Source organism: Plectropomus leopardus, chromosome 11, assembly GCF_008729295.1.
Source record: "Plectropomus leopardus isolate mb chromosome 11, YSFRI_Pleo_2.0, whole genome shotgun sequence".
Classification (NCBI taxonomy): Eukaryota; Metazoa; Chordata; class Actinopteri; order Perciformes; family Serranidae; genus Plectropomus; species Plectropomus leopardus.
The window spans coordinates 20397929-20413746 of NC_056473.1; the positions used below are offsets into that span (position 1 = coordinate 20397929).

The window sequence follows — 15818 nt, forward strand, 5'->3', positions numbered from 1 at the left end:
AGAAATGTGTCTACTGTACAGGCTGGACACGTTTAGAAAAGCTGCCCGGGGGATCCGGTGCGGTTTTGGGCCCTCTTAACATCTCATCAGGTAAATGTTGTAAGACCCTGAAGCAGCCGGAGTTCACAGTCAGGACAACACGTGCTTATTGAAGCAGATCGGCCTGTAGGCCTTCACAGTCGCACTTAAACAATCAAGGATCAGACTTTCTATCTAATGCCATAATGCTCCATCAGTTATTCCTTTCCTGCCAGCTCTGCTCTTTTCTGCTTTCTCTTTTGCATAACCTCAGTCTCTCTCAGATTATAAATTTATTTTTCTAGAAAGCGCCTGTCTCATTATTCTGTCAGAGCAGCTGACAGTGCTTCTCTCCAGATCCTCAAACCTCAGGGGATGGTAAAGGAAAAACAGTTGCACACACTTTCCCCCAACCCAAACTTCCTCCTCGGCTCAAAAATAAACTCAGGCCAATTGTGTGAATCCATCTCCCCACTGAAGAGGAAGACCTCACTTGGCAAAGCAGCCAGGAGGGGAAAGTCGCACATGCAAAAGGTCAAAGATGAGGAGAAACACCGTGGCCGCAGATACTGAGGGTCAGCGCTCAGCCAAAATAAACCGCTGAAATCAACCCTGTAAACCATCATGATTCCATCAATCTGTCACCAGTGTGATTTTATTCGCAATGATGGAGAGAGAGGGAGAGTGAGTGAGAGAGAAAGAGGGCGAACAGGAGAGTTGGCTCTGTCCATGAAACACAATACAACACAATCTGTTCTCCATCTGGAGAGATGTCAGACTCGTCTGCCTCACCGAGCCATGACAAGCTACATTAAAACTAGTCAATTTACACCACATTTGATTGGATTTGGTAATGCCATACATATAACCAAACACAAAAAATATATGGCCCTTTACTTAACATGACTAATCAGCATTAAATTTCACTCATTTAAACAACTCTGCAGGTGTAGCTGGTGAGGACAAGCACAAGTATGAACAGAAACAGCAGCAGAAAGCCAGCACCAACAGTAGGAACTTAACCTACATATATAACTGGTTCATTCTTTCATAACCCACACAGCCATTTAGCGAAAAGCCCCCTAAGGCTGAGATTACAGCTCTGGATTGGATTCAACTTCTGCCCTCTCTCAGCGTAGCTATTTGATGAAAGGCTTGGCAAGGGTCACATCCATGTGCGGTGGGTATTTTTTTCTTAAACTTACTTAAATGAAACTATACGAGGACCTGGGCCAGACTGGTTGTCTGGTTGTAAATAACCTGTGGTGTCCCAGAGGGTGGCATAGTGCAGGCTGTTGTGCTTTGCACGCATTTTGCAGAGTACTAAAACCACGCACTGCGTTCCCAGGGCTCGACAGTATCAATTAGAGGCAGCTTGTGAAAAGATGTGCTTCCTCCGTTGCTGTGGTCTGGTCAGAGGTAGGAAGTGAGGGAAGAGAGAGGGAGGAGGTGGCTCCTACAGCTGGAACTGTTGGGGTCCACTAGAATTCACTTTGCTCTGTCAGCTCGTCCATGAATAAAGAAATGTTTACTAGAACACACACCTCACCTTCCTGTTTCTTTTCTCTCTTCTGAAGTGCAATATCTCTCTACAAATAACTCGACTTGAGAGAACAAATAGCAGCACAAGAATAAAGGCCACAAGGGGCACATGTTTCAGTGTGTCCCAGTGTTACAAGCCTGAGGGGAGCAGCAGGTTACCCACAGTGGCTAAACTGGCCAGACCACAGGCCCTTATGTTCTGCATTTGACTCACTTACCACACTTAGGAAACACCAGATACTGTAATCATACTTGAAAACCGCTTTAACCACAATAATCACACAAGTAAGAGACACTCCAACACGTGTCTTTTAAGGAATGAACCTAAACCTGAGAAGAGAGCAGAAAAGCCTTAACAGATGATTATATCAATATAATAGCAAATTTAGCACATTATCTTGTATTCACTTATGGCCCACTGTACAGTGTAATACATCTGTTGTGCTTTGTTTTTCCACTGGGATTAACAATAGCATTTGCCAGGTTGACCCACACAACAAGAGTTAGTCCACAGTAATCCATTTTATCTGGTTTGGTTGCCTTTGCTACAAAAAAAAAACCAATCCCAACAATGAAACAACAAAATATGTAGTTTGCAACTTTTAAAGTGACAAATAAAGGTATTTTCTGTTTTGATGCCCCTATCGGCAAGACATATTGTGTCAGTACTAAGATTGCACCCGTAAGAGATTATCATGGTAGAATTATTGTCTCAGAAAATACCACACATGCCTTTATTTGTGGCATGCCGCAAAAAAAATTAAAACATCTGCCTGCCACATATAGATTCTGTATTTTTGGAGCTTAACCGTTCCTCGGAGCGCTGTTGAAACATTTAGATCAGACTCTTGGGGTGCAGAGCATACTCTGGGCACAGATGGAGAGGCAGAATATCAAGTGCATTGAAAGTGAAACTTCTAAAAGTTTGCATTCACTCACAGCAACTGCTCTTATCATCCAAATCTGATCTGATCAGCTTCAATGACCTTTCAAGGAATGAAATGAAAAGTTATTTTGGAATTGAACAAATGTTTAACTGTAAGTGGATCTTCAAACCTTTTTTATGAAAGTATGTGTAAGCAGTCTTCCCTTTAAAAATACATAAATCTCTGTCTGGTTGCGTTTGTCTTTCAATACCATTGATAATCAAATTTACACAGTACGATAACCTTCAATTTTCACAACACAATATACCTTTAAACTGGTATACTGCTGCAACCCTAGTTGTATCTACCAAAACAGTTACAAATCAATTTGGAATAATAAATACATTTTATGATGTGACATTTTACAATATAGTTGAGGGTTTGGTTAGGTTTCGGGAAATATCATGGTTTGTGTAAAGATGACTATGTCGTAAAGGTTAGGGGAGCTTTGTCGTCAGGGTTACAGTAATAAACACATGGTTAAGTTTAGGGAATAATCATGGTTATGAAAACATATGTCATTTTGCGGCACTTGCAGAAACAGCTCTTGCTTTCCTTCCTTTTGGGACAACAGTCTCAGAAGTCCTCAGTGGGGAATCTTCCATAGAGGAAAATGATTGCTGCTGTCACACCGATTTGACCTACAGGCGAGTACTGTCAACAGCTAACTGTAAGTGAAAGAGAAACGGACACAAATTCTGAGAGGCAACACGTGGTTTCTGAGCAGGACAGTACTCTAACAGAGTGCTAAGGGAGTAAACCTCAGCATTTCAGAATATGAATACAGCAAGTCAGGTTATTCTCCAAAGCCTCACAACTGTTAAATCAATTCTCAAAAACACCAAACCCTCCAAAGTGAGGGCACCAACATGTCAAGTTTTTTGTAAATCATGTTTAACCACTTGATTTCACTTAATCATTACTAAAATATGGTATATAATTAAAAAGCATGATAATTATACCAATTATAAATGACAAAAAGATGGCAATCATTCTGTCAGCTTTTGGCAACCAAAAGCCAATGGCTGGTATCCAGCTCTAAAACTTGTCGGGCTGCATTTCCCAGAGTTCATTGACTGGCACATCATCTTTCCAGCGAAACATCCATGGCACCCAAAACTAACAAGTTGAGCTGGCATACTCATACCACAAAGAAGCTTCTGTTAGCTCACTAACTGTGAATCCCTTGCCCTCCTTTCTCTGTCTCGCCACTTGAAAACGCAAACCAGAGCACGCACGGCCGTAGTGAGTTCGCCCAATTGGTTCTGACAGGTTTGGTCTACGAAGCTGCAGCAGTTTTCTGCTCAGTCCAAATAGTGAACACTGAGGTCTTGCTTCTTTGTCCTTCATAAACAACAGAGCAATACAACCAGCGCTTAATTCCCCTCTATTTGGAGACAAATGGCCTCCTTCAGTGGGTCCAAGGAGAACAGAGGGACCACACAGCCCCGTCTTCTTACAATGGACAAAGGCATTGCCCCCGGACCAGCCAACTTGTGTCATAACCTTATCGAAACGAGCCAGTGCTTCTTGTCAGAGAATAAGGCCGTCGAGATGGAGAGGCCCGCTGAAGAGGGGTAGCCTTCCCCTCTTCCTTACTGAAAAGGGCAAACTATAGCATCCCTGTTGGGTATGGGGGACAGGGGAGTTTTTGTTTCTAATGGCTTGGGGTTCTCTGCTTACACGTCGTGCCCCCTCTCATCCACAGCGCTGTTAATCCCATTAATATGAAGAGGGCCAAGAGCCTGAGAGTGGCCACGGCTTAAGAGCCATCAGCCAGCATTAGCCCTCGAAATCCAAACCCTTGTCTAGACCCATTAACAACTTACCCCGGCAGAGTCAAATCATTTGAGACCCACATCTAATGATCAGAGCATAACCTATAGCCGGCATCAAAACACTGTTGTCAGGAATACACAGACCTGACACACCAGATGCATCCTTCTATTTGATTATAAATCCCGCTAATCCAATTCTGTTGGTCAAACAGCACATTTGATCCGTCATTTTTGACTTAGTGTATTCCTTGGCTGCTTTAATGCCTTTCTCACATTATTGAGTAGCTGTGTTGAACGTCTGCCATGCAATACTGACCATGTGAGGGATTTGCTTATTGGATGATTCAGTCCGGTATTAAACATTATTCCCATTTAAGGCGATTATTATCGTGTGTGTAGGTCTGTCTGTGTGCAGTGTACTGTATGTGTGTGTGCTGCTATAACCACATGATGTATTAGGAGAGATAATCTGTTGGCTTTTAATTAAGTAGCCAGGCAAGGAGCGCTGAGAATACCCAAATAGGACTAAGGTTAACGTCTTGTGTAGTGCAGTGAAGACAGTCTTTAATGCCTCAGTCCACCACCAGGCAGCTAACCCAACATCTACATATGGCTAAATTTCTCATCCCTCTGCATACCAGTCTGGTGATTATAAAGCATTACAGCCTGATTAATGCAGCTTTGAAGCAGCTTGCCATGGCTGGGCAGGAGCACAGCAAGGGCTTTCAAGAAACCATAGCCGTGGTGCTGCTCATGAGCAGCTCTCAATCGCAAAGCCGTAGAGTATCAGAAATGACAATCAGCTGGAGCGGGCAATCACCAGAGTGATTCAGCTCCCTTCAACCTGCCACATATATTCAGTTTCATCATCATCAGATAGCAGTGTGTGACTGTAATCAAAGGGAGTTACCTTCAGCTGCACACTGTGTAATCAACTCCACATCGAGCTTTCACAGGTAGTTAAGACTCGGGTGAGTATCAAGTTTTCTTAAGAGTCTAGACATCATCTGGAGCTGGAGGTTATGGATGTCCAGTGGGGTCAAAAGAGCATGTTCTCTGTGTATTGTGTCATTCAAGATTACTGTGACTAAGTGACAAACTTGGACTGTGGCTTAGTGGTGCACTACAGCCTGCTACTGTTCACACACTAATCAGAAGGGGGCACTTTCCTGTTGAAAAAGTAGAGTCCAGTAGCGGATGTTGAGGCTATGCTTAAATAAGGTGGTGCCTTGAACTTAATGCAAATGTCAGCATGCTAATATACGCACAAAGACAATTACATGCTGAAGTTAAAGAAGTGTAATACTGACCATTTTTACCATCTTCGTTTCAGCATGTTAGTATTCTAACATTTGCTAATTAGCACTAAACATAAAGTACAGCTCAGGCTGAATATCTCTAACGCTGGAAATTTGAGTCGATGATTTTGCTCGAGGAAAAGTCAGGGCATAACAAAAGCATTTTGGATTCATCCTCTGTGGACTATGACTGTATATAAAGATGGACAACATGTCTTCATGTCCTCACTCAGTATAGAAATTAAGCCAGCAGCAATCTATACAGTATCGAGTCCTCGCCGTCCAACAAAAGGCAAGCAGCACCACTGATCCCAAACACACTGACTGGCACACACAGCTGTCATCCTGACATCAAACCTTTTTTTATAGCATCAAATAACTAGATATATCTAAACTTATCAGAAAAAATGAAAACTGACCATTTATCAGTGTAATAAAAACTGTAAAACTCTAAAATTACAAAAACCATTTATGGGAAAAATTTATTTAATGTTTGCATTGGCACCACTTTTGGGGGCTGTCATCCCATCCCTCTTTAGTTTATGATCTAGACCGAAGTGGTGTTCTGATGGGCCAAGATGGTCATCCATAGAGCCATGATGCTTGCGTGGCTAATAGATTTGTTGGTGCAATAGCAATTACTGTTTGGGTCAATATGCATTGGCCTTGTTTCTAATCATCAATCAAGATTTTATTTTATTTTTTCTCCTTTTTGCCCTTATTTTATATGGGCTATTTATCTTTGGCTTTTCTGTACTAGAATTATTTATTGGTCTACATATTGGTCTACCAAATTCTAAAAAGTGATGCAAAATATTGCATGTATCACAAACCAAAATATTTCCTCAGTTTCTTGTGGTAAGAAACCTCCTTTCCAACCTTTCATTGCAAGAGCAGTGAAAGAGCTGTTGAAAAGAGAAAGTTGGCTTGAGCCTGCCGGGGTCAAACCTGCCAATACACAGATGACACACTGGAAGCTGCCTTCCCACTTTGGGCCACACAGCAGTCTGAGGAGCTAATTCAACTGTTTTGACAGTCACTAAGAAACCTGGTGACCCAGAATTGAAAGGTAGAGAAAAGGAAGTCCACAGTCAGGCAACTGCATTGCTGTCTTCTGCTGCAACGTGCACATTTCTACACGTTTTACATGTTAGGAAGTGCACCAATAAAACACTTTCTCAAATTTAATCGCTGTTGCACATTTTCCAAATATGCAGGTATTTCAGATTTTTCCTTTCTGCCCTTACCACAGGGAATGTAGCACAAAGGCCAGCATTTAGAGAATGAACTCTGGGAGGTGAAATTCAATAACCAAGATACAGTATAATGAAGTCTTATTCTGGGCCTGATGACAGTGAGGGAGAAAAGGGAGCATCATATCTAGTCAGCTGTTTCCTATTGACCCAAATATGAACTCTGTCCAAGACTCAGATGCTTCAAGTGATTCTGTAGGGTTTTGTGGGCAAGAGAAGAAACTCACAAACATATCAGAACCCCTCATTAATGGTATTTTTAGAAACAAATGAATTTCTGCCAGGCCAGCTTATCTTGCAATTGTGGTGTGGGTGAAAATACAATTTCTACCCTCATTGGCTATCTGCTGGAAAATGAGAGCTTAGGAAAATGGAGATCCAATCTATCTGTGGTAAGACACTGAGCTGATCTTTCCGGGCTGGTGTAGCTCAAGTAAAGATGGCCACAGTGGCGGCATCTTCTAATGAGAGACTCATCCATTTCTTTGAAAGAACTAGATGGCTGGAGATTAGTGATTGTTTCTGTGATAATTTGGCATTTTGAGAAAAAAATGATAAAAAAAGAATTGGAATTGAATAGGAAAATAACTTTTTAGTTTTAAAACTTTGTTGACACACAACAGCTACTGTGTCTGGCATGTGAACAGTCTCAAGTTGGAACACAGTAATTGTGTATAATCTGTAAACGTTGGTCAGAAATCACAAACACTGTCTTCCCTTCATGTGAGAAAATCTATCAGAGAAAGTGTGGGGCCAACAAGATTGGGCAGGATGCTTCCCACATATCTCCTTCCTCCCCAGCCAACAGATTGTACTCCCTGGTGATTTGAGGAAGGAAATGCAGGAACATCATTGTTTTCTACTTTACACAACTGATCTACTGCACAATGAAAATGACAATTACCACACTGGTTATCAGTCAGTTTTTATCATTTGTTTGAATTTTTCATTTGACATTTATCTAAACTGATTTTTTTGGCCACCTGGATGCAGTAGAAACAAGCTGTGGGCACACTATTTACAGCATGACCTTGTGAGTTGTTATGGCTATGACCTGGTTATTGTAAGTCCAATCTTTCAGCCTGGTGTCAGGTGTCAAAATATGCTGCTTGGGCAGTGTACCTGGCATCATTACATTGATGTTTAGCATCTGCTGGTGAGCTTCTGACATGCACCAGGCCTTCCTCCAACTCCAATATAAACCCATACGCTTCATTTTAATACACTCTCAGACTAATGGACATAGTTTAAGGAGCCTGACAGTCCGTTTAGCATGGGCACTAGGGGAGGTGGATGGGTCCAACAAACACTAGACATTGACCCAAGACTCTGGTATCCAAGTGCAACAAATAACTACATTGGCTACTGCATTTGTGCCACTCAAAGCTGGTTGGTTTCTTTTACCTAAAAAAAATTATTTGAGCCAAAGCCGTGTTTGTGCAACTCAATGCAGTGTGTTTTTAGGGACATCTGCAATTTTTTCCAACTCATAACCAAGGAGTTTTTTTGCCTAAACCCAACCGTTGGTAGTCAAGGCCGAAAAACAACAATATTTGTTACGGCGTTTGTGCTAATCAAATCTTTGTGTCTTTTTAAGTTGAAACATTACTACCGTTTCAGCCGCATTTGCGCCACTCAAAGCCAAATGTTTTGTGGCAACATACTGCTGCCTTTTCAGCTATGTTTGTGCCACTTTAAGGAACTTTAGAGCTAGAGCTTTACAGAGAGAAAACAGCTACGTATTCTGAATGGAAGGCATTATGAGAGCAGTGAGAGTGAACCAAAACAGTAGATTTACTAGTCTTAAATTCAAAACAATTAGCTGACAGATGCTTTAAGTAAACCCTTCCACATTACTCATAGCCATTTGACCCACAGCTATTCTAAAAATATTAATTATAACCACAAAATACGATAATATGACTGCATGTGCATCTTCACTGACTCTATTACGTACTGTCTGTGCCATTGGGCACTTTGATGTCTCCATCCTGGCAACTCCAGGCAAACATAACATCCGCCATTTGAATCCACTTCAAACCTTCCCCTTTAAACTGCAGTAGGGAGAAAAACCCTAAACTGCTTACCAAACGGGACCATCTGGAGGCAGTCGTTGGATGATGGGAGCTGGAGTACTGAAAAGCTTTGGGGGGTTGTTTAAGGGAAAGCAGACAGAGAAAGAGAGAAAGAGAGAGGGAGAGAACTGAGCAGCTACATCTACCAAACCATGTCGTGAGTCCCTCTCTGCAGGCAGGACGGTAATTACAGGGAGCAGACAGAGAGAGCTTGACTGGGGAAAAAGCGGAGATACCCAAACTGCTGGGTTGCCGCCCTTGAGCCCTCGACATAACCGCATCCAGCCCATCCTATAGTATAGGCCATGAGAGTATGGTTCCAGATCAGTGCACTGACAAACGGTGCCAAGGAGGAGGCAGCCAAGGGCACAGACAGCGGCAGAGTCCACGTCAGGCCAGGTGGGTTAATTCCGGCTGGCTTTCACCTTACAAGGACTGCAAATAGCCTTAACAAAGCCTTAATGAAGACTGCACAAGGACTTCACTGGCATCAGACTTGAAGTTGATTTGTTTGTGCATCTTTGAGAAAACTGCAAAAAATATGTAATGAAAAAATGGAATAAAATGAAGGGAAAAAAACTGCCAAATAAATAAATAAAGATTTGCTACTGGCTTTTTTTTTTTTCCGTAACCCGGTTGGTACGATCATTAAACAACGTGAGTCATCGCCCAAAGGGCTGTGTGGCTTCTGTGCCGTCATCGACTCCGAAGCTCACATCAAACTGCATCAGTGTGAAGCGTTCGGTTCTGTCGCCGCATCCTGACTTCTCTAATAAAGCTTTCAGGGCATAGAGCTGAGCGGCGGCTTGCCTTTACCAACTGTCTGAACATTATAAATCATCGGCAATGCCCAGGGAGGTTGCGTCCTTCAGCGTGACCCGCAACCTTCACATCCTCACATAGTCAAACATCACACCAAGGCAGAAAAATGAGCTGGGTGCAGTTCATCACATCCGTCAAGCTCCTGACTGTAAACGATAATCCATAAAGCCAGTGTGTGAGGGGAGGCTGAATATACCTTGAAAACAGTTCAGTGTTTTCAGCTGTTAAAATGAGTCAGTGGCTGCTTTTTTGACCTTACTGTTAGTATGTTCACCTTAGTTAACCTGTGGCACAGTAGGTCTGACACCTTCTGGTGTCACTTTCACAAGGTCGTATGTCCATTAAAGCATTTTTTTGCTGAGCGCTTAAGAGGCACAACATTTTTTTTCAGTTGAGACATTTCGGTCGCATCTGATTGGTATGACATGGCAAAACTGAAGTACTTTCTTTGGCCCTTGCTCACGATCAGTGATTCTCAACAATGAATGTCTAAAGAAAACTGAAGGCAGGGCCCTTTTCATTCCTATAGAAGTTGCCTCATGGTGCATGAAGCCAAAAAATTTCAAATGCCACATATAAAATTACCCAGATAACTGCAATGCTTAACCACAGTGCGTAAGCCAGCTACTTTCAGTTAAGCACTCCACAAACTTGAATGGGAATAAAATTATTTAACTTTGCGGTTCTAGACTTTCAAAATGTTATTGGACCAAATGGGTCAAATCTGGATCGTGAAATAAGACATCTTGCGGAGGCTATGACCCTAAAAAAAAAAATTAGTCAACAGATAAAAAGTTTCTTTAGGCTGCTACCCTGACAAATGTAATTACACAGTTTGGCCACTACGAAAACTGACATCTTGTCTACATTGATCGGCCGGCAGGATAAAAAGTGACAATGTTTCACCCGAACGTTTTAAGATTTTTCAGCTCGCTTGGTGTCTGGTCACACTGCTGGCATTTGTAGCAATGCGTAAATATAAGACAGTAGGACTGCAAAAGATTCAAAAACATGCTAGCTTTAGGGAAAAAAAACATATTGTTGGATGCACTAGTTGCTATGATGTTTTTTCCCCACTGACAAATTGTAGTTGAAGAGTAGGTAGAATTTCCGTCATCCAACAATTTCTTTGGTTGAGTACAACCCTATACAACTTCAAAGGCCTATGACATAAATCTTGTTACCTGCAATCAAGCTAATAATGCATGAATGCCCTCACCATGTTTTGCTGTTATTCTGCAGGTTCCTAGTATGCAGGCTTAAGGCAAGTCACACAATATTGCACCAGTATTTCTCCTCTGACATTTATCTGGGCTCTCCCATTCCTTCACTCGGCCCTAAGTGTAGATTATACAGCAGCAGAGATATGAACTACATGACGTATGATTCCCATTTTCCAGTGCAGGTGTCAAAGCTGTGTATGTGTTAATGATGAGTGTGTCCAGGGGAGGGAGAGGAAAAGCTCCCCAGGGTGATTTGGCACCATGGAGCAGGCCACTCTTTCAGGCTGTCGTTTTTATCGTGGGAGGGGCTGTGACTGACTGCAGGGTCAAAAAACTGCCTTGCATTGGATTATTTTTTTTACAGCCTGGAGGATAACATTTCTTAGAACACATGTAGACTGTTTTTTCTCTTAAACTGTGACCTTCTGATGGCCTTGGTTACTATGAAGGGAATGCATAAAGTTTGCTCGAATTAATGTGTAACTAGTGATCTCAGTGATAAGACGTAGGCTGTGACTGCAAACACAGTGTGATACACATTCATATCACAGTTTTTGTTTTTATCTCGCACACTCACTTCACCATGACAAAATGCATCGAAAGAAAGTAACACATCATTACGTATTCCACCGCCATACCAGCCAATTGATTGCAAATCCTCAGGTGTCTTTTATGCACGCTGATGTAGCTCCTAGACATTTTGCATGCATCCATACACACGCCACAATTTTGGATCCTAATTTTTAATCACTTGCTGAGTTAAGTCAGTGCATTGGTTTCACAGCCAGAAGCAAGAAAGTAGCACAATCTGTCTTCGCACAGAGAGAAATCAATGTTGCACTGTGACAAAATATCCATACTTAATTCTTCTGCAACTATTTTTCACAAACATTCAATAGAGGCCACAAAGTTTCCTTTTTCTTTTATATGCACACTAACTTTAGATTTTTGATTTTTATTTTTGAGCTAGTGATGTAAACAGGTAACCGTTAATTGGTTCACTGCTGAGAATAATTTTTTACAAGTTATGCATCTCGGTCTACAGCCGGGGCTTAAGGGGCCACTTTTGTAAAATGATAGAGAGCCAGGGGCCAGTTGCAGTAGCCCGTGACATGTTTCACAAATTTCAGGACATCTCTGGGATTTTAGGACATGCTAGGATTTTAGAACATTTCTAGGATTTTATGACATTTCTAGGGTTTCAGAGCGTTTTAGGACGTTGGCAGGATTTTAAGACATTGGGCTTAGCTGATGCTGCTTTATGCACTCTGGTACCTTATGCAGATTATACTAAAAGTGCAAAAACAATTCCCAGTGTGAATCACTTCATTATGCTAGCTAACCAGTAGATACAAGAGGATGGGCTTTCAGTCAGCAAAGCCAAAAGAAAAAGTAAAGGGCAAAACATTTATATCACAAAACATTGAAATTGGACGGCACTTTGAAATCCAGCAGTAGAGCTCAATGAGACAGTGGAGTGCCAGACTAAAAGGAAAAGGTTTCTGGTAGTGCAAGTCATTTTGTGTTTGTTTTTTTCTTTAACAATTAAGTAGTTAGTTACTGGTTGTGGGTGGGGGACTATCGAAAGCAAAATTAAGCGAAACTAACATCCCTATTTTGAACGTGGGGCCTTCCATTCTGTATTACTGTCCTTTGAGTTTATAAAAAACATATAATCTGAAGAATCCATAAATAACTGTCAAACTGACACTTAATATAAAATCCTGCCAACGAGCTGCAGGGTGTTAGATAATGGCGAGCCTGCAATTTGATTTATCATCATTCACACACCATCATCAAGTCACATCAGCTTCTTCTTTTTTTTTTTTTTTTTACATCAGCACAGCATTAGCAAGTTAGATCAGTCTGTGTGTCCAGGGCTGTTTTTCCTTAGTAAAATTACATATTTCTGTCGCACCATCCCTTCCCATATCTCCCTCCCCTCTCTCCCCCCAGTGGAGCCCGAGGGGACAGGAGACGGCTGCTAATTGCAAGCCTGAACCAAACACATGGTGTTAAAAACAGATAACGCTGGATGACATATAGCCTGCAATAAAAAACATGTCAGAGACAGAATACGTCAGAGAAAATCTTTTCTTTTTTTTTTTTCTTTTTTTTTTTAAATATCCCCGGCCTGGATTGGAGAACTCTGTCAATCTGTTTCGTAAGAAGCCTGCAATAACTTGGACCAAAACTCACATGGTAATAAATAACATTATGTTAACATCTCTACACAGAATAATCAGGGTTCTGTCTTACATTAAAACTTGGAGGCTCCACAGCAGCAGCTGACTCTGCAGCAGCAGCAGCAGCAGCAGTCAGCAGCGGTAGGTAAGTAGCCTCTCACCTCTGTACAGCAATGCCACTCCCTGACAGCTTTATGGACACAGAACACCATCTTTCTTGCACGTGATTTTGCTTTAATCACCTGACCATAATACAAAGTGCATACTAGTGCTTGCACAAGGGAAGCATCAGACTTTCAGCAGAAAAAGGCCTTTGGGGATGTGTGGAAGCAGGAAGCCTTATATACACAAAGTGAAGTTGTAAAGGAAATACACCACCAGTTGCTGTGGAGGGTGTTAATGTAGTGTTTGTTCAGTAAGCTGTGTCCTCTGGGTGTGTTTCAAAAGCTGCACCTGTTAAACAAACTGCCAGGGCAAAGTGCATAGAAGATAATGAACCTGCAGAATATTCTGATAAAAACAGGTGTATTCATTCCTAAATATAAAAAATAGCTTATTATGAATCAACCTGTATTCACTTGAAAATGAAAAACAGTTATGGCAGGAAGAAATGATGATGCCTCTGACCTACATCAAGGCGTGTATGGTGCATAAATGAGCCTGAGGCTCTGACAACCATCCAGCCATCAAATATCAAACGGCCAGCTATGAGTAATGCATTACCCCCGCACTACAGCAGCGGCTGAAGCCATGCACAAGCTGATGGTTTCAAGTGGAGGAGGAGGGTGACAACTTGCTGCCTATTTTTAAGTAAATTAATAATAAAATACTTTGCTCAAAGTTTCAGCAGACTGAAGCAGGTCGGCAAAGGGGATTTCTGCTGTGGGGTGAGGAGACACACTTCTCCTCCAGAGATCAATTATTTCCTTAGCACAACTCAAGACTTAGAGAAGTCCAGAGTCTGGAGACTGCAACACTTTGCGCTGGTTTCATCCTATTAAAAGTATCGTGATGCTCGGAAGACAGCAGTGAAAGAATGCTGCAGGAATGTGACAGGAATGCCACTGCAAATGTGAAAGTACTGTATGATCATTATACCTAGAAACCACACAAGAGTCTGCAGAATGTTAGTAATTTTCAAGTTGCTACACATAAACAACCAGTAGAGCATTTGCATCTGGCTTCCTGCTCTTCAAAGCACCAAACTCCATTAATAAATTGACACTTTCAGCTTCAATTATATCAATAAGTTTTAGTAACCTCAATAAACCAAGTATACTTTTCTATATTTGTGTCCTGCTGACTGCAAACTAATCAGTCATATGTGTTTCCTTAAACATGCTAATAAAACAGAACTCGCAGATCTCCTACTTCATAACGGGCAAAATCGTATTTGTCATGATCAAATTAAGTCAGATTAACCTGGTTTACTGAATGCTAACACTTATAAAGACATTTTTTCAAAGTTGAAACATCACAAAATTAAGTAAATACTGCAATTTTTTTTTAGCAAATTTAACAGATATAAAGTAAATATAAATCAAAATTTATAGTTATGTTTATTTTCCTTTTTCAAGGCAATTGGTTGCCAAGACTATTTTAAATGATCTCAACTTGACAGATTTAAAATGTGAAGGCAGACTGCTTGTGTTAATTGAAAAGCCCACATAAGTTAGGTGCCAGTGTTGGTGGTGCAATGCACTTTCAGAGTTATGGCAACATAATGAATGAAGCCCATCATGATTCCTGCGCTGTTGTGCATTGTTGATAAGGTACAGGTGAGGACATACAGTGTGGACAGTGACGTTAGTATCATGGGGCTGGATGTCATTCATTCACCCAAGTACCTGTCATCGTAGCAGAAATCGGCGCCCAGAGTGTTGACATACAGGACCAGAGCCACGGCGCCGCACAGCAATTCTGCAAACATTTCTCTGTCTCGAACACGCGCGGGGAAATAACAAAAAAACAAGGAAAAATAACAAAAAAAAAAAAAAGACAAAGATGCAAAGCGAGACAGGGAGAAGCAACGATCTCAATTCCCTCTCAGTCCCCGTCTTTGTCAGGATGTCTCTGCGAAAACAAGTCCGTTTCTCCCCCCATCATCCTCGGTGAAGTGCACAAAGTGGATAATCCATGGGTGGCTTTCTCTCTAACCCATGTTGGGTCCGAGCCTCGGAGCTTTTTATCCTGCGGGGAGTTGAGGGCAGAAAATAAAACACGAGCAGCGTTTGGTGAATCTGTGACAGCACGCCTTCCCGACACAGAGACGGATCAGCGCTCTGATGCTCAGCGGCCGCTGCTGGATAATCGTCGGGAAGGAGACCGCCATCAAAGTACCCACAATGACATGTACAACTTCCGACCGAACTTTCAAAATAAAGCTCGCTGAGTGAAGTTGCGTTTAACGTGCAGTACTAGTGTCAAAGTGAATATGAGTTAGGCTGTTATGGTATGTGGAAGTTTAATTCCAGTTTTCGTTAAAATATCCTGCAACCTCATTAGAGCAGATATAAGTAATGTGTCACCAACCGACGTTACATGGTAAAAAATAAATGTAGGCTATATTTCCCTTTACTCATGACTGAGCATACTTCTGACATTTTTACATTAAAACATCACATTGCTTCCCACGTGAAAACACACAGTTGTCCATTTCTGCATTACCTAATTTTTTGATAGGCTATTTTACATGTT

General features: G+C 41.6%; 1 protein-coding gene across 1 annotated transcript in view; it reads right to left on the reverse strand.

Moving 5' to 3' along the window:
* tmtc2b (transmembrane O-mannosyltransferase targeting cadherins 2b) overlaps positions 1-15407 on the reverse strand; it is a 117047-nt gene extending 101640 nt beyond the window's left edge. Inside the window, exon 1 of the mRNA XM_042495971.1 lies at positions 14969-15407. Coding sequence (XP_042351905.1) covers positions 14969-15051 — 83 coding nt within the window. The 5' untranslated portion in view covers positions 15052-15407. The remainder of the gene's footprint in view (positions 1-14968) is intronic.
* Positions 15408-15818: the final 411 nt, after the last annotated feature.